This window comes from Somniosus microcephalus, chromosome 10 (genome assembly GCF_052327205.1).
Source record: "Somniosus microcephalus isolate GS21.2 chromosome 10, FLI_Smic_1.0, whole genome shotgun sequence".
Classification (NCBI taxonomy): Eukaryota; Metazoa; Chordata; class Chondrichthyes; order Squaliformes; family Somniosidae; genus Somniosus; species Somniosus microcephalus.
The window spans coordinates 199374589-199400675 of NC_140996.1; the positions used below are offsets into that span (position 1 = coordinate 199374589).

Sequence of the window (26087 nt, forward strand, 5' to 3'; positions counted from 1 at the left end):
AAATATAGCAAATATTTTTTCTATTGAGGTCCCGATACATTCTGGTGCATCTCATAATTTTATTTGAAATTCCATTCTGCATCTGTAAGTGTGTTTTTTTTTTAATGTAGTTATTTGCTGTGTGCTCAATATCCTCTCCAATAACATTTGCCTCTTTCTCTTTTGTAAGGAATAATAACCAGATCATCAGTGTGGCTTGGCTTCCCAGATTTTGTTACAAGAATCTCTGTTAATGGAACTGCATCATGGCCAGCAGCCTTCTGTGTCGCCAGCACTGTAAGTAGGATCTGCTTCTGAAGCTTTAATACACTTGCTTATTTATCTGCTTCCTAATGCATTTTTTTAATGTTTCAATTAAGATATTGAAACACGTTTATAAAGTAATGACTTTTCCTGTCCACCTATTATCTCTTAATAATGACAATAATGCAAATGGTTTAATTCTGCAAACAACAAAAAATTTTCTAATCTTTTGTCCCCGTCGCCAAGCAGATGTGGATTCAACTGTTCTATAGCGCCACCTTCTGGTGGCTGTTCTGCTATGCTGTGGATGCTTATCTTGTTGTAAAGCGATCTTCTGGACTAAGGTAACCTTACAGAATATAATTATTAGTGAATAGTTTAAAGGAGCTTGGCACATTCCAGCTATGAGAGATCTAAGACTTAGAAATAATAGCACTAAAATTACTAGCGTTTTTTTTGTTTACTGCTACTGTTTAAAATATTTCAATGCTTAAAAAGTCCAAATGCATCACACCATAATATGATTAAGGCATCTCGATGAAATAATGATATCATCCAACAGTCTATTCAAAATTTTCAACTGTTTATATAAAGAGGATTAACAAAAGTTGACCACTGCACATTGTCCACTTATGGTGGAGGTTTCAAATACCAGGGGACACAAGTGAGAAATGAGAAGTTAGGAGTAAGAAGGGAAGTTAGATGGACTTTTTTTTACACCCAGAGTAACGGGCTTGTAGAAAAAGCTACCAGGAAGTCCGTTGAAGTGTACGGCGTAAAGAGCCAGTTAGATGTGTCCTAAAGCGAGAAGAGGTCGAGGGATATTATAAAAAGATGGGATTAACATTAATCGAAAAGGGATCAACTTCATGGCCTTTTCCTGTACCTGTGTTTCTTTGTCACGATGTTGCAGTTACTGGAATTACTTTTTACTTTTGGAAATTTCTAGGGAGAGAACATTAAAAGCGTCAGCATTCACAGAGTGGCTGCCAATTGTGATTCACTTGTAATTCCTCCGATTTATCGACTTATTTTTTTGTGTTCATGATTCATGTGGGAAATTTAAACCTGCAAAGCTACTGTTTAAATTTCCCACATGAATTGAGAATACTTTTTTTTTTAAAGAAAATAACATTCTGAAGATTGAGGGCTTGAATATTGGCAATGCTGCGACACACAATAGTCAGATAATTAGCACTCACTGGCTCCAGCTGTACTGGAACCAAACCACAAGGGGATGTACTGCACCATTAAAGCCATCCTCTTTAACACATTACCAAATACATTTTTAATATGTAACTAGTCCGCAATGATGAAGAAGAATGTTTTCTACCACTTGGATAGAAATCACACCTCATAATACAATTCTATTTCTACTGTCTTGGAGTGCAGCTTGTTTAAGGATTGTTATACATTTCCAATCTTCCCAAGTTATAAAGTCCATGACTAATACTCCGCCTCTTTGATTCCTAATGGAAGTGTCATTGTCCGCACCGAACAGGGCCATTAAATAGATCAGTCATGGAGATCGCCCTGTGAGTGAGCGCGGAAGAAATTGTCAAGGGATCAGTCCTGCCTCATAGCGCATGGCTCCTGCCATATGATGTGGTTCAACAGAAGCTTTGGAGATATCCATGGCCTAGTTAGAAACATTATCCCAGCTTAAATAGAGCAGCATTGGATGATAGAACCTGCGATGCTGAGTATATTTTTTTTTAAAAGGCAGCAGGTGGGGGAAATGAAAGAATATCTGAACATTACATTTTAATTGCATTCTAGTTTGCACGAAATAATATGCTTTTATTAATCCTGTTTTAGCTCCCTTGAAAGTTCGTCTAATAAAGGTACTGCTCTGCATGGAACTGAGTACAGACCAGGATGATCCCAGGTTAGATCCCTGATCTGTGCTGCCACTTGAGCTGACAGTAGGGGGTGCTACAAGCAGCCTCTGGATAAGTAAGCAGACAAATCAGCCAGGGCTCCATTTCCTGACTATCATCCCCAGTAACTCCAGCTGGGCAGTGTGCATGTGAACAGGCTCGGGTTCAGCTGTGATGCCCCTCACAGTTTGTAGCCTGCTGATGCACAAAATCTGGCCTTGATGGATGAGGAAATGGAGGGCTGAGCAGTAATTCCAGCATTTATGTCCGTACCTTCAGGAGAGGAAAGGAAACATTTGCTGGGCTATGGGAAACGAGCAGGGGAGTGGGACTAATTAGACAGCTCTTTCAAAGAGCCGGCACAGACACGATGGGCCGAATGGCCTCCTGTGCTGTATGATTCTACGATAGGACAGGAGAAAGTTGGAGGGGAGAGCAATATCCTGTTTGGAAACCGTATTTTATATTGTTTCTGTTTCAAAGAATATTGATATAAAGCGTTTTTCAGAACAAGCAAACTGTTTTGTGGGATAAAATCAGGGAAATAACTGTAACCAGGAACATTGAGAGACCTTGTGCAAGTTCAAACTACTACAGGGCGATTGAAGCTACAGTACCCATATCAGGAGAATTGTTTGAAAATACTGTTAATTTACTTCTAATAACTTTTGAGATATTTGGATTAAAAGTCCCATTGTACAGTTTATCATCACACTGATAGGTTAACATTGCAAGGTACATTTGTAAAGCATATAACACATATAACCTGTGCTGCGATTGATTGGCATCTCTTTACAGGACATCTATGGAGCCACTTCCGATGAAGGCAGCTCAAGAAAATGTCCTGGCTTCTGTTGAACTGAATCTGCCCTGTTTATATTGCAGGGTACATTCGGCAGAATTACGTATTCACGGCTTTGCGGCCAAGCTGAAGGCCTTCCCTGACGTCGGTGAAGGTCTCTGCAGGCCAGCCGTGCCCACAATGTGAGGCTGCTATTTTGGATCTGCCCAAATTTTAAATAACGTGTCTAATCCACGTGCCGCTTGTGCACTGTCTATACACATTGCTGCCTGAAGCTTTGGTCAGAGGCAGTGAGCTACGAGGAAAGATCAAAGCACTTGTGCATTAGTCTAGAAAGTGGTTAACAAGAAGACTTCATTGAGGTATATAAAAGATGAAATGATATAGAGAAGGTAACATTACTTCAGAGTAAGCTGAGAAAGTGGAATTAGATTGCATAAATTTAAATAGCGAGAAGTAAATTTAACTTGGTTATTAAAGGAAATTCTCTACTTTAAAAATGTGATAAATGTTTGGAATAACCAGGAGGAATAGTAGAAACCAGGAGTCTGCAGGGGATGTGTGCTGTCATACGCTCGGTGGGACCACCAGGAAAATGGCTGTTTCTGCCATTTCACTTGTGGTTCCACCGTTCTCCCACTGGAGTTACAGCCCCGAGACTATTCGGGATGTTTAATATGCAGTTGGATGCTAAGATGAGAGTTATGGTACTAGAGGGAGGAGTTGTGATAGGCTAAATGGCTTTTTCCTCTTCCATAGTTTAATGCACTCACTTGACTGCTGACTTTGTTAGACGTTCTTAAAATTCATATTTCAATCAAATTCCTTTTGAACAGAAACATCATAATATGTTCAAATATTTATATGTGCCTGTGTAGCATTCCTGTTATTACCGATATTCCCACACAATAGTTTGCTGTGATACTTGGTCAGTTAGTAAAGTTTTAAAAAACTGATTAAGCAAAAGACTTGGATCAATTTAGTGAGTGCGGAGAAGCAAGATTGTAAATATGAATTCCTGAAGTATTTTTATCTATAAGTTTGGAGCCAATGTAGGTCAGCGAGCACAGGGGTGATGGGTGAACGGGACTTGGTGCGAGTTAGGACACGGGCGGCAGAGTTTTGGATGAGCTCAAGTTTACGGAGGGTGGGGGATGGTAGGCCGGCCAGGACAGCATTGGAATAGTGAAGTCTAGTGGTAACAAAGACATGGATGAGGGTTTCAGCAGCAGATGAGCTGAGGCAGGGTCGGAGTCGGGCGATGTTAAGGAGGTGGAAGTAGGCGGTCTTGGTGATGGAGCGGATATTTGTCGGAAGCTCATCTCGGGGTCAAATGCGACACCAAGGTTGCAAACGGTCTGGTTCAGCCTCGGACAGTTGCCAAGGAGAGGGATGGAGTCGGTGGCTCAGGAACGGAGTTTGTGGTGGGGACTGAAGACAATGGCTTTGGTCATCCCAATATTTAGCTGGAGGAAATTACTGCTCACCCAGGACTGGATGTCGGACAAGCAGTCTGACAAATCAGACAGTGGAGGGGTCGAGAGACGTGGTGGTGCAGTAGAGCTGGGTGTCGTCCACGTACATGTGGAACCTGTTTTGTTTTGTTTTCTGATGATGTCGCCGAGGGGCAGATGAGAAATAAGTAAGTGAATTGTGTCACTGGTTACACAGGGCTGGATTTTCTGGGGGGGGTCAGCGGGCCTGATTGGTGGCGGGTCGGGTGGGAAAGTGTTTTTTTTCCCGAGAGGGTCGGGACCCCACTCTCAACCCGCTGCCACATGCCTTTCCCCGATGTCGGGTCTGTCAGCGCTGACCAGACCCGACACGCAGCGGCGGGGGACCCAATTCAGGTAATTAGTGGCGTGTTTACAGCCACTTGAGAATGAATTTCAGCTCACCACCTGCAATTGACAGTTCGCCCACGGGCTCCACGCTGGCCGTACACCACGTCTGTCAAGCCGAGGCGGGAGTTCAGTGGCCATTGAATCAGCTGTTGAGTTGACCGCTTCAAATGTACAGTAAAAGCTCCCACCTTAGAGATATCTTCCCTCCGCCACAAACTCTTCCTCACTGCATTTCCACAACAGATTCACCATGCTGCAAGTCTTTACACAAGTCTCCATCCAGTCTCACCTCATTACCTCTCTCACCATTGACAGATTGCTTCTATCACCTCTACTGCCATTTATTCCATCAGCATAGGTGCCCTTTATACTCTCTCACCTTGGTCCTCAGAATCCCACCACGATCAGCCCCAACACCAGCAGCACCAGGCAGACCAGCAGCACCAATCTTCTCCAATCACCTGTTGCTACACAGGACACAGGGCATCAGCACCTGACAACATTGCTGCCCGGGAGGCCAGGGATGGCCTCACCATGGCCACATTTACTTCACTTGATGCTGCACACCCAGGCTGCCACATGATGCACCAGGTTGGCACCACTCCACACCAACACCATACAGCATCCCTACAATGCCCAAGCCATTCCTTTCACACTCATCCCAATTGCAGGGGGTACTGTTATGTCTCACCATTCACTGCAACTCACTAAGCCACTTCCAAAGGTGCACACAAATTTGTCCAAGAACGCAAAGTATTGAAAATAAAGATTTCAATGTTTGACAGCACATTAACAGAAACTTTACATGAACATTGCATAAAACACCCAAGTGCCTACCCTTGTGTGTTGGTAGTTGGTATGATTGCACTAGGATGAGGGTGAGTGTGAGGGGTGGCTAGTGAGGTCATAGAATCATAGCATGGTTACAGCACAGAAGGAGGCCATTCGGCCTGTCGAGCCCGTGCCAGCTCTCTACAAGAGCACTTCAGCTAGTTCTACTCCCCCGTCCTTTCACCGTAGCCCTGCAATTTTTTTCTTTCAGGTACTCATCCAATTCCCTTTTGAAAGCCACGATTGAATCTGCCTCCACCACCATTTCAGGCAGTGAAATCCAGATCCTAACCACTCGCTGCATAAAAAAGTTTTTCCTCATGTCGCCTTTGGTTCTTCTGCCAATCACTTTAAATCTGTGTCCTCTGGTTCTCGACCCTTCCGCCAATGGGAACAGTTTCTCTCTACCCTGTCTAGACCCCTCATGATTTTGAACAGCTCTATCAAATCTTCTCTCAACCTTCTCTGCTCTAAGGAGAACAACCCCAGCCTCTCCAGTCTATCCACGTAACAGAAGTCCCTCATCCCTGGAACCATTCTTGTAAATCTTTTCTGCACCCTCTCTAAGGCTTTCACATCCTTCCTAAAGTGCGGTGCCCAGAATTAGACACAATACTCCAGTTGAGGCCGAACCAGTGTTTTATAAAGGTTCATCATAACTTCCTTGCTTTTGTACTCTATGCCTCTATTTATGAAGCCCAGTATCCCGTATGCCTATTTAACCGCTTTCTCAACCTGCCCTGCTATCTTCAATGATTTGTGCACATATACTCCCAGGTCTCTCTGTTCATGCACCCCCTTTAGAATTGTACCCTTTAGTTTATAATATTAAATGGCCCAGAACTTCGGGTCTCCACGGGTGAGTACACACGGGGTACTCACCCGTAGGCCCAAAGGAAGTGCCGGTTTCCTGCATGCACTGCGCATGCGCGGGAAACCGGCACTTCCGTTCCCCTGAAAGCAGGGGTTAAGAGGTCGAATGCGTGCGCAGGAGAGGCAGCGCGTGCGCATCGAACTTACGTTTTTTTTGCAGCTTTTCCCGGGAGGGTAAGTCTGCAAGAGTTAGACATTTAAAAAGCAGGCGTAAGGCCTGCTTTTTACAAGGTAAGTGGTGAATTAATTAAAATTAAAACATTTTTTCCACAGGTTTATTATTTTTAAATACTTTAAAGAAAGGTAAGTTTTTTAGCCCCGTTAGAAAATAAAAAAAATTTCAAAAATTTAAATTATTGTTTAAAATAGTTATTTCATGTAATTTATAGTTTATTTAAAAAATGTGATTTAAAAAAAAAATTATTTGAAGTTTTAGTGATGTTTTGGGGCTTATAGTATTTATAAGTTTTGACAGCTCTTCCTGTCAAACTTATGAATGGGCATTTCTCTGCTACCATTGGCTCTCCATGGCCCACGTGATCCCAGGGGATGCATCGAACTAACTGCGCTCCTGGGATATGCAAGCATTGCGCGCCGGCAGTTGGAGCAGGCCCAGGATCGGAATTCCACGGGGGCCCACAGCTCAACGGCCGGCGCGGTAGGTAAGTGCAGGTCGGAGGCTTACACCCGCAGGAAGCCCCCGGCCCGAATTTCTGGGCCATTGCCTCTCCTCGTTCTTCCCACCAAAATGTATCACTTCGTACTTTTCTGTGTTAAATTTCATCTGCCACGTGTCCGCCCATTTCACCAGCCTGTCTATGCCTTCTTGAAATCTATTACTATGCTTCTCACTGTTCACTATACTTCCAAGTTTTGTGTCATCTGCAAATTTTGAAATAGTGCCCTTTACACTCAAGTCCAAGTCATTAATATATATCAAGAAAAGCAGTGGTCCTAGTACCAACCCCTGGGGAACACCACTGTATACCTTCCTCCAGTCCGAAAAACAACTGTTCACCGCTACTCTCTGCTTCCTGTCACTTAGCCAATTTCATATCTATGCTGCCTCTGTCCCTTTTATTCCATGGGCTTCAACTTTGCTGGCAAGCCTATTATGTGGCACTTTATCAAATGCCTTTTGGAAATCCATCTACACCACATTAACCGGATTGGCCTCATCAAAAAAACTCGATCAAGTTAGTTAAACACGATTTGCCTTTAACAAATCCGTGCTGGCTTTCCTTAATTAATCCATACTTGTCCAAGTGACTGTTAATTTTGTCCCGGATTATCGTTTCTAAAAGCTTCCCCACTGCCGAGGTTAAACTGACTGGCCTGTAGTTTCTGGGTTTATCCTTGTACCCTTTTTTGGGGATGTGATAATGTAGATAGAGAGGGATGGGTGGAGGTGCAAGGTAAGTGGATGGGCAGGCATAGGGAAGGGAATGCAGAGTGATGGGGATGTGATGAGTGGCACAGCAGGATGAGATCGTTAAAAGGTTTGCGCCACTGCACCCAGGTCCTTCTGACCACATCCCTGCTTGTGCCCTCCTCTGCAATGTGCAACCAGGCTGCGTTGATCTCCTGGAGAGGTCTCTTCTGCCCATGGGAAGGGAAGAGGACCTCTCAGTGCGCTGTGACTCCCACCATAAGCATATGGAGGGAGTCATGGGAGAGCCTGTGTGCAGCCATGCACCTCTGTGCAGTGATTGTCAGTGTTTGCAACACCTCAGTGCTGTAGCACAAATGTCAAAATAAGGTTGGCCATGGTCCCTTTAAGGAAACCGGCTGATGACGCATCATCAAATGACATCACCAGACCGCTTCTTCTAATTGGCTGGGAAATGGGCTGGGCAGGGCTTAACAAGCCCCATCAACAGAGTCATTTCACAGAGCGGGATGGAGCCAACGGCAGGGCCGCGACCTGCCACCGACTTCGCCTGCCATGGCCCCACCGAGGTTAGTAAAATCACGGCCACTGTCTTCGATGGATCGCCTTCTGTTCAGAAGGCAGCTGGAATATTGCGTCCTGGCGATTGCCGCTTGTTCCAGCTGACTTGAAGACAAAGGCTAGGGGGGCAAAATTCGGTTGCTCTGCGTCTCCTGTTAGTGTGTAGCGCTGCGGCACATAGCGCCGTGATATTGGGCTGGAGCGCCCCAAGAGGGAGGGGGAGTGTTTCCAGTAGCGCCCCGCCTCCTGCTTGGGGCGCTACCATTGAATTTCGGGCTTGGAGGCGCTAACTTTTTCGCGGTGCTAAAAGTAGCACCCCGGCGAAGTTAGCGCCCCAAAGGGGGCATGACCCAATTTTTGCCCCTAGGTGTCTTAGTAAAAAAATTATAGGGCTTCGGTGAGGGTGTCCACAGTTTCAGCCAAGGCAAAGTCCAGATCTATATACATATTGTCTAGGTTGGTCCCACGTCCACTGTTTTCTGTTAACTCCATGATGTAGTCAGCGCCCAACAAGAATAAGGTTGGGGCAAGAACACAACCCTGACATACACACTGCTAAACCCACCCCCCCCCCCCATAGGGCCAATCGGCCGGTATAAATGGTTGTGGAAACTACCAGTAGAAATGATGGATGTGGGAGAATGCATTTTAAATTCATGTCAGCCTAGTTATACCTTGAAAAGTAGTGACAATTTCCACTCTTTTAAAAAAACAAAACAGATTTGCTGCTTGTTTTTAAAGCATTTAGTGATCAAATAACCATTCAGTTAATCATGGAGATACCGTTTATAATGGCTCAGTCAGTAAATACTCCATCTAGTATGAAGTGAGGTCTAATGACCAAAAAGGTTTCAGATTTGATTGCTGGTCTGTATTGAGTTACCTGATCTCAGTTGGGGCAACAACAGGACATTGCAATTGGCCTCAATATCCATGGGCCTAGGAGAGAAAAATAATCGAGCAGGGTTCCAGTTCCTGACCACTATTCAGTACACGTGTTGTGATAAGTGAGGAGCAGGTTGGGTTTGACTGTGATGCCATCTCCCATGATCAAATTGCCCACTAGCATTGATTCTCTGAGTTCACAAATGGAGAATGGGACTTTAGGCAAGGAACCTATAAAGATTGCAGGTGCCCATAGAGCCCTTCCATAAATCAGCATCTTCAGAAATGGAAGGGAGAAGGAAAAAAACATTGCTAGTGATTCAGGACATCCATGTCTCTGTCTGTATGTTAAAAACGGTTATCTGTGGTCTTGTGATGTCATGCAGCTTCCAGCTTTTGGGCTACTATGAATTTGTATCCTTACAGAGACATCTGAAATCTTAATAGGTTGGGAGTTTAATCAATGCCAAGAACCTGGTAAAATGTGATGTTAAAGCCATTCATTCTTTTTCTCAGTATTCTAGTGTTGTACCACATGCTGACCTGGGGACTAGCGATCCTCCTGTGTATTGAAGGTGTGGCCATGCTCTATTATCCATCCATTTCCAGGTTGGTGACTTCAGGAATTGGATGCAATTTGTGCTGTTCTCACTCTTGGCTTTCAGGAATCTGATACAGTTTGCAGCAAATGTTTTTTTTTAAATCTTGTTGTCGAATACTGATGTACACTCACCTGCTCGCACACTCTCTGAGATGGCGGCAGTAGAAGTTTAACCCTTTTATGCTATTTTTAAATATTGTTAGTGGAAGGTGTGGCTTTCATGATGCGATAGCAAAATACTGTGGATGCTGAAAATCCGAAATAACAACAGAAAACGCTGGAAAAACTCAGCAGGCCAGGGCAGCATCCGTGGAGAGAGAAACAGAGTTAACGTTTCAGGTCGATGACCTTTCATGGCTTTCATGATGTTTAGCGATGCCCAAAAATGGTTTCACAGGACCTCGGGCACGTGGCTCAATGGATGGAGTGCAATTGGCCAAATCCTCTTTAATGTGGGAGATTAAGGGAATCAAGGGATATGGGGATAGTGCAGGAAAGTGGAGTTGAGGCAGAAGATCAGCCATGATCTTATTGAATGGCGGAGCAGGCTCGAGGGGCCGACTGGCCTAGTCCTGCTCCTATTTCTTATGTTCTTATTCTTATGTGCTGCCAACAATATTTAAATAATTTTGTGAGAATTGTGACCACCAGAAAAATATTTAAAATGAATATAATATAACCCACAAACTCTGATAGAGCAGCGCTTCCAAATGGCCTTTTGTGCCATGTTAGGTATTTTTCCCCTATTTCTCCATTGAGGTTCAGCAACCGTTCACTTTCCATCACAGTGAGAGGCTCTTCCTCCAGCATTGGTGGTTCAAAAACACACCAGAAGCTTATTCCATTTATCAAGGCCATTCAGCAGCCACGAAGTTGGGCAGGCAGCCTCTTCCTCCTAGTAATGCAATCGGTTGTTAAGAGAAGCCCCTCTGACTACATGTGCCTTGCCTTTGTCCCACTTCATCTCCCCTCTTTTAGATACATCTCAACACAGCCCAGTTGAGATAAGAAACTCGCTCTATTGGGTACATAATAGAGGTGAACCTCCCTCCAGCCACTCTGCGGTGTGACGCATTGATACACAAATGAACTGCTCCAAAAACCATCGTATTAGAATCATACAAATTTATGGCACAGAAGGAGACCATTCGTGTCTGTGCTGGCTGAAAAAGAGCTATCCACCCTAATCCCACTTTCCAACTCTTGGTCCGTAGCCTTGCAGGTTGCAGCACTTCAAGTGCGTATCCAAGTACTTTTTAAATGCAATGCGGGTTTCTGCCTCTACCACCCTTTCAGGCAGTGAGTTCCAAACCCCCACCACCCTCTGATAAACGGGTTGGTCAGATGGGCGGAAAAGTGGCAAATGGAATTTAACCCTGAAAAGTGCGAGGTGATGCATTTTGGACGGACAAATAAGGCAAGGGAATACACAATGAGTGGTAGGACCCTCGGAAGTACAGAGGGTCAGAGGGACCTTGGTGTACATGTACATAGATCCCTGAAGGCAGCGGAACAGGTAGATAAGGTGGTTAAAAGGCATATGGGATACTTGCCTTCATTAGCCGAGGCATAGAATATAAGAGCAGGGAGGTTATGATGGAGCTGTACAAAACGCTGGTGAGGCCACAGCTGGAGTACTGTGTGCAGTTCTGGTCGCCTCACTATAGGAAGGATGTGATTGCTTTGGAGAGGGTGCAGAGAAGATTCACCAGGATGTTACCTGGGATGGAGCGCCTCAGCTATGAAGAAAGACTAAACAGGCTGGGGTTGTTTTCCTTGGAGCAAAGAAGGCTGAGGGGGGACCTGATTGAGGTATACAAAATGATGAGGGGCATAGATAGGGTAGACAAAGAGAAACTTTTCCCCTTAGTAGGGGGGTCAATAACAAGGGGGCATAGATTCAGGGTAAGGGGCAGGAGATTTAGAGGGGATTTGAGGAGGAACTTTTTCACCCAGAGGGTGGTTGGAATGTGGAACTCAATGCCTGAAAGGGTGGTAGAGGCAGGAACCCTCACAACATTCAAGAAGCATTTGGATGAGCACTTGGAATGCCAATGCATACAAGGCTATGGACCAAATGCTGGAAAATGGGATTAGACTGGACAGGGATGGATGGGCGGCGCAGACACGATGGGCCGAAGGGCCTCTTTCTGTGCTGTAAAACTCTATGACTAACTCCCCTCTAATCCTTCTACCAATTACTTTAAATCTATGCCCCCTGGTTATTGACCTCTCTGCTATCCTTCCTATCCACTCTATCTAGGCCCCTCATAATTTTATACACTTCAGTTAAATCTCCCCCTCAGCCTCCTCCGAGTACACTTTTAGTGCTGTGTTAGTGCGAGTGTCAGCTTGGCTCAGAAGGTAGCCGTCTTGACCAGATCAGGTCAGAAGGTTGCACAGTCGAGCCCCACAGTAGGTCTTGTGTGTGCTTTAGGGCTGACACACCAGTGCAATACTGAGTGGTGGTTGGTTGGAGCTAAATGGGTGTGGTTAGGGCTTTGTCATCTGAACCATCTTGTGAATGTAAATTAAAATGAACACCGATACAAATAATGTTAATATAATCTTGCTCCACTAATGTAAAACTTTTGCTTCTGGCTTATTTTTGAAAACCCATAGGATAAACCTTCTCTGTAACGCACCATCATTGTAACATGATTTGCCAAAAACATACTGTATATTGAATTTCACAGATGGCTAATGTAAACTTGATTATCTTCCAGCTGTGAAAGGGGACTGGAACACGCAATTCCACATTACATCACAACCTACGCACCTCTGTTGCTTGTCCTGCTTGTTAATCCCATTCTGTTTGGAAAAACTGCATCTGCAGGTACGGCTTGTACAAGTGTTGTCCAATGTTTTATTTATTCCAGAATTATTACCCAATATTTTCTCCACCTTTTTTAAAAAAAAATAAAAAAAAATAATGATCCTCAATGGCTCCAGGAGCCATACGTGTAGAAAGGCCCCCCGAGTTTAATTCCTGGACTGTGCTCAGTTAGTAGATCGTCGCTGAGGTACAGGCAGCACACTACGATTGAGCTCGGTGACCCTGGTTAAGGGGAAAGCAGCCATGGTATTTGCTATCTAGTGACTCCTACGGGAAATGTGTTTGTGTGGGTGTTGGGCTAGCTGTGATGCTCCCCATGGTTGATTTTATTCTGACAACACTCGCGCTCAACACTCTCGGGTGAATAATGGCCAAGTGCATGATGTAATTTTCACCCGTGGAGCTGTACTCCAGCAAGCAGTCAGCATCGTCCGAGACACTGGCCTCACCTCCCCCATCATGTATTTACACCTGGGCAGAAACACTATACCATTCACCTTGAATGTTTTGCATCACCGTGAGCTTTATATCATTTTCATACTGCCTCGAATATTCCACTTACCCCCTGCATAGCAGCACGAATAGTAGAATTAACTAAAAAAAAAACCTGGAGTGTGTTTCCTTTTTGTTTTAGTGATCTTTTCACATTGAGTGCGTATTGCCTTCTAGCAATCTGATTGGTCTGTAGGAATCATGTGACCCATGACTCCACTACTCTTGCGGTTTCACGGAGGAATGAGAATGGAAATCATGTGATCCACAACTCCTTTTCGCTACTAGCGATTGAGCCATGGGAACCAATGCCTCGCAGTGCCAGTTGATGTGAATGTGATGGACATTGCACTCTGCTCGGCACTCCCTGTCTGGCTTGCCCGTACTTTGCATGTGGCCAGAGTGCTCGCACGCCCTTAATGGTTCATGGGGTGAATGAGTTATATCTTTATTTATGTACCTGGCTGGGGTGGGTGATGGGCTCAGATTTATCTATGTGACTGGGTGAGTGAGAGACACATACATATTTATTGACCTAATGGGGTGGGGGAGGGACACTCGTCTTCATTTATTTATGTAATGGGGGTGGGTGAGCGGCATGAATCTGTTCATTTAAGGACTCAATCGGCCTTTTTTAATTTAATGCATAAGCACCATCATGTGAGACCCACTCGTTCATTAAAGAAACCTTGTGACAACATTGTGCTGTTTGTACCACTTTCAGTTTGGATCACAGATTGGAACTCACTGCCAGCCATTCTTTCAGCACGTATATTAATAGTATTTTCATCAATTACAATATTCAAAAATAGTGCTTCATTCAAACTGTGTGAAACTTCCATCTGATTGTGCCAGAATTTAGATTTTTAAGTATACTATAGCATTGGGTTCAAAGGAAATATTTTTATTTTTCAGTTGCTTCACTGTTGAAGGGAAGACAAGGCATTTACACAGAAACCGAAAGGCGTTTGGGGACTGAGATTAAATTAAGGTTTTTCAAGATTCTGCTTGTGTTTATTATTTGGTAAGACACAGTGATGTACTTATGGGATTTGCTAGTTACCACTTGAACTTGTTGAAATGAAATTACCTGTTTTTTTGTCCAAAAATTGCCATAATGTGTTTTCCAGTGACGCCTTCAACCAAGACTGACTTGGAACATAGGAACAGGAGTAGGCCATTCAGCCCCTCGCTCCTACTCCACCATGGCTGATCTGTATCTTAACTCCATTTACCCGCCAGTTCCATGTCCCTTAATACCCTTACCGAGCAAAAATCTTTCAATCTCCGTTTTGAAACCTTCAGTTGAGCTACACAGATCACACGAAGCAGGAGTTCATTATAAAGCTTCCAGTGATTATGGTTAAATTACAGATTTGAAGGACTTGCGACAGCTAAATGTTGTACATTGAGAGCAATGGTCTACACAATGGTGCAGAGGCATGATTGTCATTGCATTCTCTCACGTCATGCACTGGGCAGGAATGTTATTAAATGTAAGTTTGGTTTTTCTGAATTGAGAGGGAACAAAGAATATTGCACCAATAATAATGCAATTCCAATGTAACATATGCAGATAATAGACCACAGGCTGTCTTTCATTGGAGCCCAGTACCACAACTTATGAATGAAAAATGATTCACATTGATGAGACAGCAGGCATCACTGCTGCAATGACTTGTCTGTTGCACTGTGCTGAATGTGAACGTGTTTGTGCTCTTTTTTAAATAATCTGTGCGAATACTCCAGTGCGGTACTGAGAGAGTGCTGTCCTTTGGATGTGACACTAAACCAATCTGTTCCAGTGGTTCAGTAGACATTATCGATCCCGTGGCACAGTGACCTGGTCAAATGCCTCCCTCAACTAACGCACTCAAAACAAATTAACTGGCCCTCCATCTCATTGGTGCTTGTGGGAATCTGCTGTGAGCAAAATGGCAGCCACGCTTGAATGAATTAGTCACTGCGCTTCAAAGTAATTTATTGCCTGTTATTTCTGAGAGACTTGATGAGGTTAATTCAAGTTGGTTTTTTTTCTTCCATTGCCATGTTTCTGAACTTATAAGGATATCTTTCCCTTTTCACAGCTGGCTCCCAAATATCATCAATGAGAGTCTTTTATTCTACCTTGAACTGCAGCCAGATATGAACAGAGACCTGCTGAAGAATGTCAAGAATGCTGCTCTGATCACTTGGTTTACACTGGTAAAGTATGATTACACAGATTGCTCTGTTATCCTAGAACTGAAGCATTCTTTAATGGAGCAAGCTCGCTTAAGAAGTATAAAAGACTAGAGTTAACCTTGGCAGACATTTTGCTGTTGGTTTTATTGTAGTAGTTTATTGCATTTTTCCATTAGCAGAGCTCATCAAAGTATGTTTCAGGAATCCGCTCTGCTAATTACATTACCTTGTGCATGAAAATCATGTACATCAAGCGTACACCTGCGCTCCTCTAATTCTGCCCTCTTGAGCATCCCTGATTATAATCGCTCAACCTTTGGTGGCCGTGCCTTCTGTTGCTTAGGCCCTAAGCTTGGAATTCCCTGCCTAAACCTGTCCACCTCTCTACCTCTCTTTCCACCTTTAAGACGCTCCTTAAAACCTACCTCTTTGACCAAGCTTTTGGTCACCTGCCCTAATTTCTCCTTATGTGGCTCAGTGTCAAATTTTTTGTCTTATAATATTCCTGTGAAGCACCTTGGGACATTTTATTACGTTAAAGGCGCTATATGAATATAAGTTGTTGCTGAAATATAAAACCATGCACATTTCCTTTTTTGGAGAGGAGAGGATGAACTACATTTCTCGGCTTGTCTGGAAAATAAGAAACTTCCAACTACAACTTGCTTTTATGTATAGCACCTTTAACATAGTAAAATGTCCCAGTACTTTACCTACATGGGACTCTGAACCGACGTGAAATATGTTTATTGCACATTAACTTTAACAAACATTGAGACATCAGAGCAAATACAGGCCATATTAAAAATGTGAATCTTTGTGAGTACAGAGTAATTATCCTGTCACAAATTCCTAATTTATACTTGTTTATGAAAAGCTGATTATAGAGTATAGTGAATCAAATGCAATGCAAGAGACCGGTTATTCAAGTGGGTAAATTACAATGTGACTGGCTCAAGTTACGAATGTTTACATGAGGATAAATGGTGAAGCAAACCATAGGTCTATTGAGTCAGTTGAAGGCATTTTTGCCAAGTACAGCCAACATAATTACTGATGTTACGACTCAACATCTTACACTATTTGTCCGTGTCCATTCTATCTCCCGCTCTTCTGCCCTCACCCCTGCCCCTCCCTCCCAGAACCACGATAGGGTTCCCCTTGTCCTCACCTTTCACCCCACCAGCCTCCACATTCAACGGATCATCCTCTGCCATTTCCACCACCTCCAGCGTGATCCCACCACCAAACTCATCTTCCCCTCCCCTCCCCTTTCAGCATTCCGTGGGGACCGTTCCCTCCAAGACACCCTAGTCCATTCCTCTATCACCCCCAGCACCCCTTCCCCTTCGCCCGGCACCTTCCTGTGCAAGTGCAGGAGATTCAACACCTGCCCTTATACCGCCCCCCTTCCCACTGTCCAGGGCCCCAAACACCCCTTCCAGGTGAAACAGCAATTTACTTGTACTTCTTGCAATCTAGTATACAGTATTCGCTGCTCACGATGTGGTCTCCTCTACATTGGGGAGACCAAACGCAGATTGGGTGATTGCTTTGCAGAACACCTCCGTTCAGTCCGTAAGGATGACTTCCGGTCGCCTGTCACTTTAATTCACCGCTCCATTCCCACTCAGACCTCACCGTCCTCGGGCTCTTGCATTGTTCCACGGAAGCTCAGCGTAAGCTCAAGGAACAGCACCTCATCTTCCGATTAGGCACTTTACAGCCTTCTGGACTCGATATCGAGTTCAACAATTTCAGATCATAACCTCGGCCCCCATTACATTTTTACTTATATTTTTTATCCACACCTTTGTTTTGGCCCTTCTCCCCCCCCCCCCTTTTCTCTCTCCCACATGGCAGCTGTCTCCCATTCTGCCAGCGCATTTCACACCTAATCTAGGGCCGTCTTTTGTCTCCACTAGTCCTATCACCATCTCGTCTGGTTTTGAATACCTCTTAATGTCTCTTCACTTCTCTTTTGTTCTCTCCCAGCCTGGCCTTTTAATCTGTTTCATTTCCTGAGCTTTTTCAGTCTTGACAAAGGGTTTCGACCTGAAACGTTGACTCTATTTCTCTCTCCACGGATGTTGCCTGGCCTGCTGAGTTTTTCCAGCATCTGCAGTATTTTGCTATCGTACCTTACAATATTTTATATATTACAGGTATATACTATGAGGAAGCTAAAGGCAAAGAGTTTAGTATGCCACTGTATTACCAATAAGAGATGGCGAAACTTAGAAAACATGGTGGTCTTGAAGGGAGAAGTAATCTCCCTCCCCGCACATTTAAAAGAATATATTGGTAGGGCAGGAATTTCTCAGTTTGGTTTGTGCTGTGTTGGCTGATCTCAACCAGGTGAGGCTTGGCGTTTGATACTTGACATGAGCTCCTCTGGGCTTGGGAGAGGAAATCCAGCCAATGTTCCCTGTGTGCGTGGATATTGGGTGAAGGCAGTATCTGGGTCTGCTGTTGTCTAGGATTGAATAGCATGCTGACCCTCACATTCTAGGTTCACACATGGGGTGGGTGGAAAAGGACCACTTGGCAATGCACTGAAAGGTTGTTGGTATCCAGGGAGCTATATCTTGGCAAGAATCAACTTCTGTCACAACAATGAGCACAGGCCTAGTGGATCAGCGGCCCAGCGTGAATTAGCCAGTATTCTTGACAACTGTCTTTTTTATTTGTTTATGGGATGTGGGCATCACTGGCAAGGCCAGCATTTATTGCCCATCCCTAATTGCCCTTGAGAAGGTGGTGGTGAGCCGCCTTCTTGAACCGCTGCAGTCCGTGTGGTGAAGGTACTCCCACAGTGCTGTTAGGTAGGGAGTTCCAGGATTTTGACCCAGCGACAATGAAGGATCGGTGATATACTTCTAAGTCAGGATGGTGTGTAACTTGGAGGGGAACTTGGAGGTGGTGGCGTTCCCATCGCCTGCTGCCCTTACGCTTGGTCGTGGGTTTGGGAGGTGCTGCCGAAGAAGCCTTGGTGAGTTGCTGCAGTGCATCTTGTAGATGGTACACACTGCAGCCACGGTCGCTGGTGGTGGAGGGAGTGAATGTTTAAGGTGGTGGATGGGGTGCCGATCAAGCGGGCTGCTTTGTCCTGGATGGTGTTGAGCTTCTTGAGTGTTGTTGGAGCTGCACTCCAGCCAAGTGGAGAGTATTCCATCACACTCCTTACTTGTGCCTTTTGTGGTAACTTCATTTCCTGGTGCACGTGAGTGTCCCACCTTGGGCCTCTGTACTCCTCCTAATCTGGAATAGCGAATATGCAGTCCTATTATCTAGGGATAGAAGGCAAGAAGACACCAGTATAATGATTCCCTCCATATTTGTGAGCATACGGTCAATTAGTTATAATGCATCTTGCCTAAGGTATAGATGGCGAATTGAGGATAGGTAAGAATTGAAGTTTGGCAGGCTGAGTGAAAGATTTGCCGATTAGAATTACCTTGCACACCCCTCAGTCCACTGTTCCAGCACTGGAAGAGACTACATTGCCTAGCTACAAACAAGCTATAAATAGAGCAGCATAATGAATAGCATGAAAACTGCAATATGTGAAAATCCAAGCTGTTTTCTGCATCATTTGCTTGCTAGTCAATCTTCACGTCATTTATTATCCTGCAGTATACTAACTCGTGTTTATTTCTTGTCATTAAAACACAAAACGAAAAGCCCAACTTCTTAAAGTTTTGCAGAAAATTACATAGAAAAAAATGAGAGGGGGCAAAGCAGTACCTAAGCATAATTCTTATACAGAATCTAGGATCCGTAGCATCAGGGCAAACACTACCTTTTCACTGAAATTGTTACCTCCTGCACTGTTATTCTACATTTGCAAATGGTGCACTTGTGTACACTAGTCACCAGGGGGTGCACTTGGGTCGTCGCTAGCTGCAGTCATGAATGAGGCTGACAGTAACTTAGCTACAGTTTGCTGAAGTACCCATTTTTCCGTGTGTGTGTGTGTGAAGCTATGGGGTAGAATTTTCTGGTTGATGATCGGAGGAAAGCCTGGAGAAACGGGCTAACTGAGAGTACACGCTGGTTCTCTGGGATATCTGCTGATCTTCCGCCAAAGATAGGGCAGATAGTTGGGAGAACGCCCCAAGGAAATTACTTTATTTGATAGGAGAACCTAAAGAAGCTGTCCTCTCAACATATTGGGGGTTCCTTTCCTTTGTTAGCGCCAATGAAAAATGATTTGTGTCTGCCAGTGGTCAGGAGAGGTATTTACACAACAGTTTCCTGGCTCGGGTCATTTGCATTTCCTTGAAGTAGTGATTGGTGTAAATCCTGTGTAAAACCAGTGGAGTGTATGGAAATTAGAATGCAGCATTTAAAAAGACCGTTCGGGCTGAACACTTCAGCAGCAAACTAGGGGACAGCCGGGTAAGGAAGGAGTGGTGCTTGGCTCAATTCACTGCTTGTCTCGTCAATCTGTTTCCAAATGTCTACAGCAGCCAAACAAGGTAGCAGGGCAAGGCACCCAGGCAGAGATGAAATACATAGAGTTTTTACAGACTCGGACCTCCGAGCCCATCCTGGAGGACGTAGAGCTGATGAGATACCGACTGCCAGGTGTCTGTGCCGGCAAATCTTCCATGAATCTCACTTATGTGGGAGCTGCATTGGCACTTAGCTCCGGGACTGCAGAGCAGTCCCACAAGGAGTTGAATGACCTCAGCAGGGCATAGGAACATTAGGAACAGGAGGAGGCCATTCAATTAGATCAAGGCTGAACTGCACCTCAACTCCATTTACCTGCCTTTTGCTCCCTATCCAGGCAAGGTAACACACTGGACACTCTCCCTTTCCTCCCTAGGCTCCAGCACCCTCTTAAAGACACACTTATACAACTAACCTTTTGCAATGCAATCTGGTTCAGGGGGCTCCAACTCAGAATCTAGCACTATGGCTACACAGCAGCCCTAATGACAATTAATTACATGCACATCCCTAAAACCCACTTCCTCCACTTTAACAGGTTGATGCCAACACATCTCTTCAGCTCTCCCATGCCATTTGGCACACATTCTTCAACTGCTAGCATTTCCCTGATTCACTCTTTGGAGCACAATGCCTGAGAGAGGCAGACCACCAGAGAGGGGACATCCCCACTTTAAAACAAATAATGCTCTACAAGGAGAAAGCAATGGTGCTCAGGGGGAGGCACTCTGCTCTTGTCGTGGGAGAGGGCGAGGTCGGCAGCAGATAGCCAGCACCAGGTTAGTGACTGAACAACTGCCCTGTTGCCCTGGCATCCTTCTGTAACACTACACAGACAGAAGCTTCCACCACCTGCTCCGTCTCTTTAAACCCAATGGGTAATGCTCATCAATTCATAGCTTTTACCCTCCTTTCCTGCAGATAGGAGGAGGAAAAACAGCACTGAAAAAACGACCTCCTTATCAGCTATGATAATGATGAGTAGGAGGAAGATGAGGAGGCAGAGGCTGATGGAAAAGGAAGGCAGACTGAAGCCCACCCATAAGTTGTTGCACAGAACACATGTTCCTCTGGCCCGTGTTCCTCTGGCCTAACCCCCTCCAACTCGCTCTCTGTGTCACTTGCTTCTTCACTCCCAGGCACCAGTGAGGATGTGCCACCTGCCCAGTGCCGGCTGAGGAGAAGGCTACCTGTGGCTTTTGAGTCATGGGATCCAGAACTCATGGGTGCTCGCCTGAAAAGAAGGATGTTCGAGGAACATCATAATCTACATGCAGACTCTGAGGTCTGTGTCCAAGGATGTGGGGCAACTGACAGGTGTGACTCCAGAGTCTACAGTTCTCGTGCAGCGATGTCAGGGAAGCTTGTGCTTCATTGCAGAGCCCCAGCTATGAAACGGCCAGGGGCCAGTTGATGCCTCCACAGAAGCACAGACTGCAGCTCTGGTGGCAACGAGAGAGAATAGAAAGCACTCGGAGCATGGTGGCCATGATGCATGCTGCTGTCTCTTGGGGTTTTCAGGATCTGATAGCTGCTATTAGATTTGCTGGCCTGTGGGGACACAGATCCATGGCCCAGTGGAATGGAGCAATGGCTAGACTCCACCTGTTTGATAACCGGTGTCTCTCAGGGCAGCACCACCTACCAGGCCTTCACCCTCAGAACGCCACGCCAGTGGGACATTGGAGGTAGCACCAGGCAGCCAAGGAACAAGAGATGCAGCCAGCGGTGGTTTTCTGCCGGGAGCAAGCTGCTCATGAGCGCTCCCATGACCCTTTCTGGTAGAGAATGACCAACCAATCACCTCTCGTGATACTGGCCCTCAGGCTACACAAAGGAGAAGCACGAGAATAGGTGAAAGTTAGGCAGGGGAAGAACAGTGTTAGGAAAGAGTTGGTTGGCTTGTGTTCACGTTGGACTTCATTGTAATAAAATATAATAGACACTGATCTCACACTTTGTTATTCATGGAAAAGGTACATTTATTTGATGCTGATTATTCACTAAGATGCTCATTATTAGCTCACTCATGTGGGGCAAACACAGCTAATGTGTTATGTTGTAGGATGAGTACTAGACTGAGGAAATGCCCCCTTTTATTTGAAAGTGGAAGAGAAAGAGGTACAAAGGTAGACTGCCTTACACTGAAGAGAAGACTTCAGTGATGAGATGTGCTCTGATGGCCCTTGCAGGAGTTACTGAGGAGTCCTCTGAGTGCAGGTCATTTAGTTCTGGCTGCATTATCATATATTTAAATGAAGGAGTTCCGGATTCTTCGGGCAGATTGCAGAAGAACCAAAATGTGTGAGGGAATTTGGAGGAATGGATTTAATGACAGAAATTACTTCTGCACGATTTTCCTGCTGCAAAAAATTATTTGCCCCGATTATGCACTGGAAACACTTCAGAATTGGCATCTAAATCCCCACCCTCTTTTACATTTAAAAAAAAACTTGCTCTGGCTCTTCCTTGATTTTTTTTTCTTAGTCAAAGTCATTTCCAAATGACCAGAAGAAGTTAATGTGCCCTCGAGTTTTGCCACATGCAGGAGATGAGAGAGTGCATTGCACAGGGACCGATGTGATGGGTTCACTACCTGCAACTTAACTAAAGGAAGGGAGAAGTGCTTAGAACGGAATTCACCTGCTCTGGAGCAGATCAAGAATGTGGGCCTGGCGGAGTGGATGAGGTGGCTGGGATTCATTTTATTTCTAAATCAATTCACTTTTTGTGAATAGATAACATTTAAAAAAAATTATGGGCTGACTTTCTGCAGGGGTTCTCCCGATCAGCCACTGTAACTTCAGCAGAAGATCAGCAGGGCTCGTCAACGGGATTTCTGCTGATGTTCCGCCAAAGTAACGGCGGCCAATTAGGAGAACCTCCAAGGAAATACCCAGTGTATGGGGTTAAAGGCTGCCAGTAGACCAATTATTGGCGCCAACAGTCAGTGTTGGGAAAATTAACCCTTTGAAATGGCATGTGTGTGTTCTGCTGTGCTCTGAAGGGTAAGCAAATGATCTATGATCCTTAAATGCTCCAAACAATATTACTATTGCGTTCGGTGTATATTTGTAAGCCGAATTCTGTTTTCATTTACAGAGTATCCTGAATCCAATGCAAGGCTTTCTCAGCACATTAGCATTTTATGGCTGGACTGGATGGGACTTTGATTTCAGGCTTCAAAGGCACGAGATACCTTGGGAATCCCCAACATCCTCTACTACAGCTGAAAATGCTTACAGCAACCCTGTGCCAACCTCACTCAATCATCTCGGATATCTGCACGAACATGAAAAGATGGTAACTGAAAATGGTCATGGAAATAGCGATGACCTTTCTGTCCCCTCCGAAGGTAATGGGAAAGCAAATGGCTTCTTTGTAAAAATCTCCCCTGTCTATCAGGGCCTGTAACTGGCTTCCGAAAAGTATCGGGAACAGTTCCAAGACTTCCACTGCTATCCATTCTTTTTGAATCCACTTGAAGGTTTCTTGCTATGACAGGAGGAGAAGCTAGGCTATGGCTTTCTCTGTGACTATCAATATTGCTCTATGATCAACCAGCAGATGGTCTGATTCAAGTGAAAATCTCAGTTTTACCGTGCTCCCCACAATTGTCTTGAAATCAAGATGCATCGCACAATCTTCTGTTCTAACTCATTCTTTCCCAAGACTTTCAAAACTGCAGAACTCCTTGCGTCCCTCGTTTTTCTTTCCTCCTACAAACTAGAAGTACTTAAAATCCAATCTCTGCATTACCTAATCACTACTTTATAATTTATCAATCATCTCTGGCACTCCTTCAATCATGGCAGTGTCTTGCGTGATGGGCTCTGGCTCTTCCCCTAGTTCTCCTGGCCGATCCCACCTTGCACCTTCAGTAAAGTTGAACCCTCCGAGATCTCTCTGCTCCTCCAATTCTGGCCTCTTGAGACCCCGATTTTAGTCACTCCACTAATGGCGGCTGTGCCTCGAGCTGCCTAGACCCTAAACTCTGGAATTCCCTCCCCAAACCACTGCACCTCTCTCCTCCTTTAGGACCCTCCTTTAAAACCTACCTTTTTGATCACCTGTCTTAATATCTCCATATATGGCTCGGTGTTGAATTTTATTTTGATTACGCTCCTGTGACTCGCCTTGAGACGTTTTACTATGTTAAAGGTGCTATATAAATGCAAGTTATTGTTGGTTTCAATTTTTCTAAATATTTGATTGATATTGTGGCCGAGCGAGGCATTAGTTCAAGTGATGGTCAGTCGCTTGGACTACCAGGCCAGGTATTACCCCTTCTACTTTAATTGTGCTTTCAAAATCCAAGAGAGAAAAAAATTAGTAACAAAACAATACAGTATTTTATATGATGCATTTTTACTGTTGCAATATCCCTTTTAAATAAGCTAAATTGATCAACCTCAAAAATATAACATGTATATTGCTCAAAAGCTTGCTCGTGTGCTGTCCATTTTTCCCCTAAAGGCTATTGAAACTGTATTTGATGTAAACTAACTGGTTAACTACAAGTTTAAAGGATATCGGAAGGAATTGCAGCGGGATCCAAAAGCCAGACTCCAGTAATGATCCCTGACAATTGTTATCTGAACCTGTATCCATTCTCCAATGCAACTAAGAGCTTTGATTAAAAACAGAAAATGCTGGAAATACTCAGCAGGTCAGGCAGCATCTGTGGAGAAAGAAACAGAGTTAACGTTTCAGGTCGATGACCCTTCGTCGGAACCTGTCAGAGCTTTGATTACATCTCTTGCTGCACATCATTGTCAGACCACGACTGCCATATCTAGCTTCTCACTGTCATCTTAAGTGCTCAAACACTATGGGGGAGAAATTGGGTGAGTAGCGCCACCTGTTAGCGCCTAAAGAGGCAGTCAGTGGTTGTAGCGCCACTGGCTGCGCTTCCCGCGATATCCAGCAGGGGCGCTAATGGTGGCGTTAGCCTTTTGCGCTGCGCCGCCACCGATGACGTCATCAGTGTGCGCAGCGTCCCATTCGCGCCCCGATCGCGATATTTGGTAGGGGACACCGCTGTAGCGCCGTTCGCTACCTGCGCCCGGTTCACGGGGCCTTGCTGCGCCGGCAGAGGCGCAAGTTAAGGTGGAGGTGCGGGGCGGCCGCTTTTTCGGTGGCCACCTGCCAGCACCTCCGTCCCCGGCCTCCTGGTCCCCCCCCCCCCCCCCACCACGGCATTGCCGGCTGTTTCCCGAGAGCCCGGCACTTCTCCTCGGTGCCGGGCTCTTTTGCTGGCACTCGCGATCGGGGCTCGCGCTGTTGCAGGCCCCTCCCCCTTAACAGTGGGAGGAAGGCCTGCAGTACCGCAGCGTGCCGTAGCGTGTGGCGCTGCGGCACGTAGCGCTGTGAAATTCACTTTCAGCGCCCTAAGAGGGACGCGGAGCGCCTCGAGCCGCGCCCCATATCCCTCTAGAGGCACTTCAACTGAATTTGCGGCGATCGCTAATGCGGCGATCGCGGCGCAAATTCCAGCGCCCAGGCGAACTTTGTGCCGCTTGGGCGCCTCAGGCCAATTTCTAGGCCTATGACATTATGTGATGTGCCAAACACTAGGACATTGGCACTTCTGACTGCTGCCTGGTCAGGTAGTGAAACACCAATGGGTTTAATTTCTTTTACTTTTAGTGCACTGGTTAGCAAGTTTGCTTACACTCCTAAGACACCTTTTTATTTCTTTAATTTCTCTCATTATTGCATCCTTTTGTAACTCCATTATCACTTCTGTTATTTAATCATCTCCTGTCCTGCACCTAATCACAGACCTGTCTTTTTTCTCTCTCCTCACACACCCTTTTCCCTGGCTCTGTTCCTACTTACAAGCTGTTCATCTGTAACATTTCCCGGTTCTGACGAAAGGTTATCGGCCTGAAACATTAACCCTGCCTTCCTTTCTCCGCAGATACTGCAGACTTGCAACATTTTCTGTTTTTATTTCAGATTTCCAGCATCAGCAGTAGTTTGCTTTTTTACATAAATTCCTATTGGTGTTAAAATAGCCTAGTCATTAACTTGTTTAAATACCAGACAGGAATGTACCCAAATACACATTGAGAGGTCTGCTAAAAATAGTGCGCTGAAAAAAATGATTATGTTTACAAGATCTACAGCAATATTTTCAGGCATAATTTCTACAAATGTAACTTATTTTGACCAGGGCATTTTACACTAAAAGAGCTTATCTGT

The 26087-nt window shown here is 45.0% G+C and overlaps 1 protein-coding gene across 1 annotated transcript in view; it reads left to right on the plus strand.

Moving 5' to 3' along the window:
* gpr143 (G protein-coupled receptor 143) overlaps positions 1–26087 on the plus strand; it is an 82184-nt gene that overhangs the window by 38797 nt on the left and 17300 nt on the right. The window contains exons 2-8 of the mRNA XM_085999448.1: positions 170–276; positions 493–587; positions 9826–9918; positions 12637–12746; positions 14154–14262; positions 15326–15443; positions 22983–23235. Of these exons, the coding sequence (XP_085855574.1) occupies positions 170–276; positions 493–587; positions 9826–9918; positions 12637–12746; positions 14154–14262; positions 15326–15443; positions 22983–23235 (885 nt within the window). The remainder of the gene's footprint in view (positions 1–169; positions 277–492; positions 588–9825; positions 9919–12636; positions 12747–14153; positions 14263–15325; positions 15444–22982; positions 23236–26087) is intronic.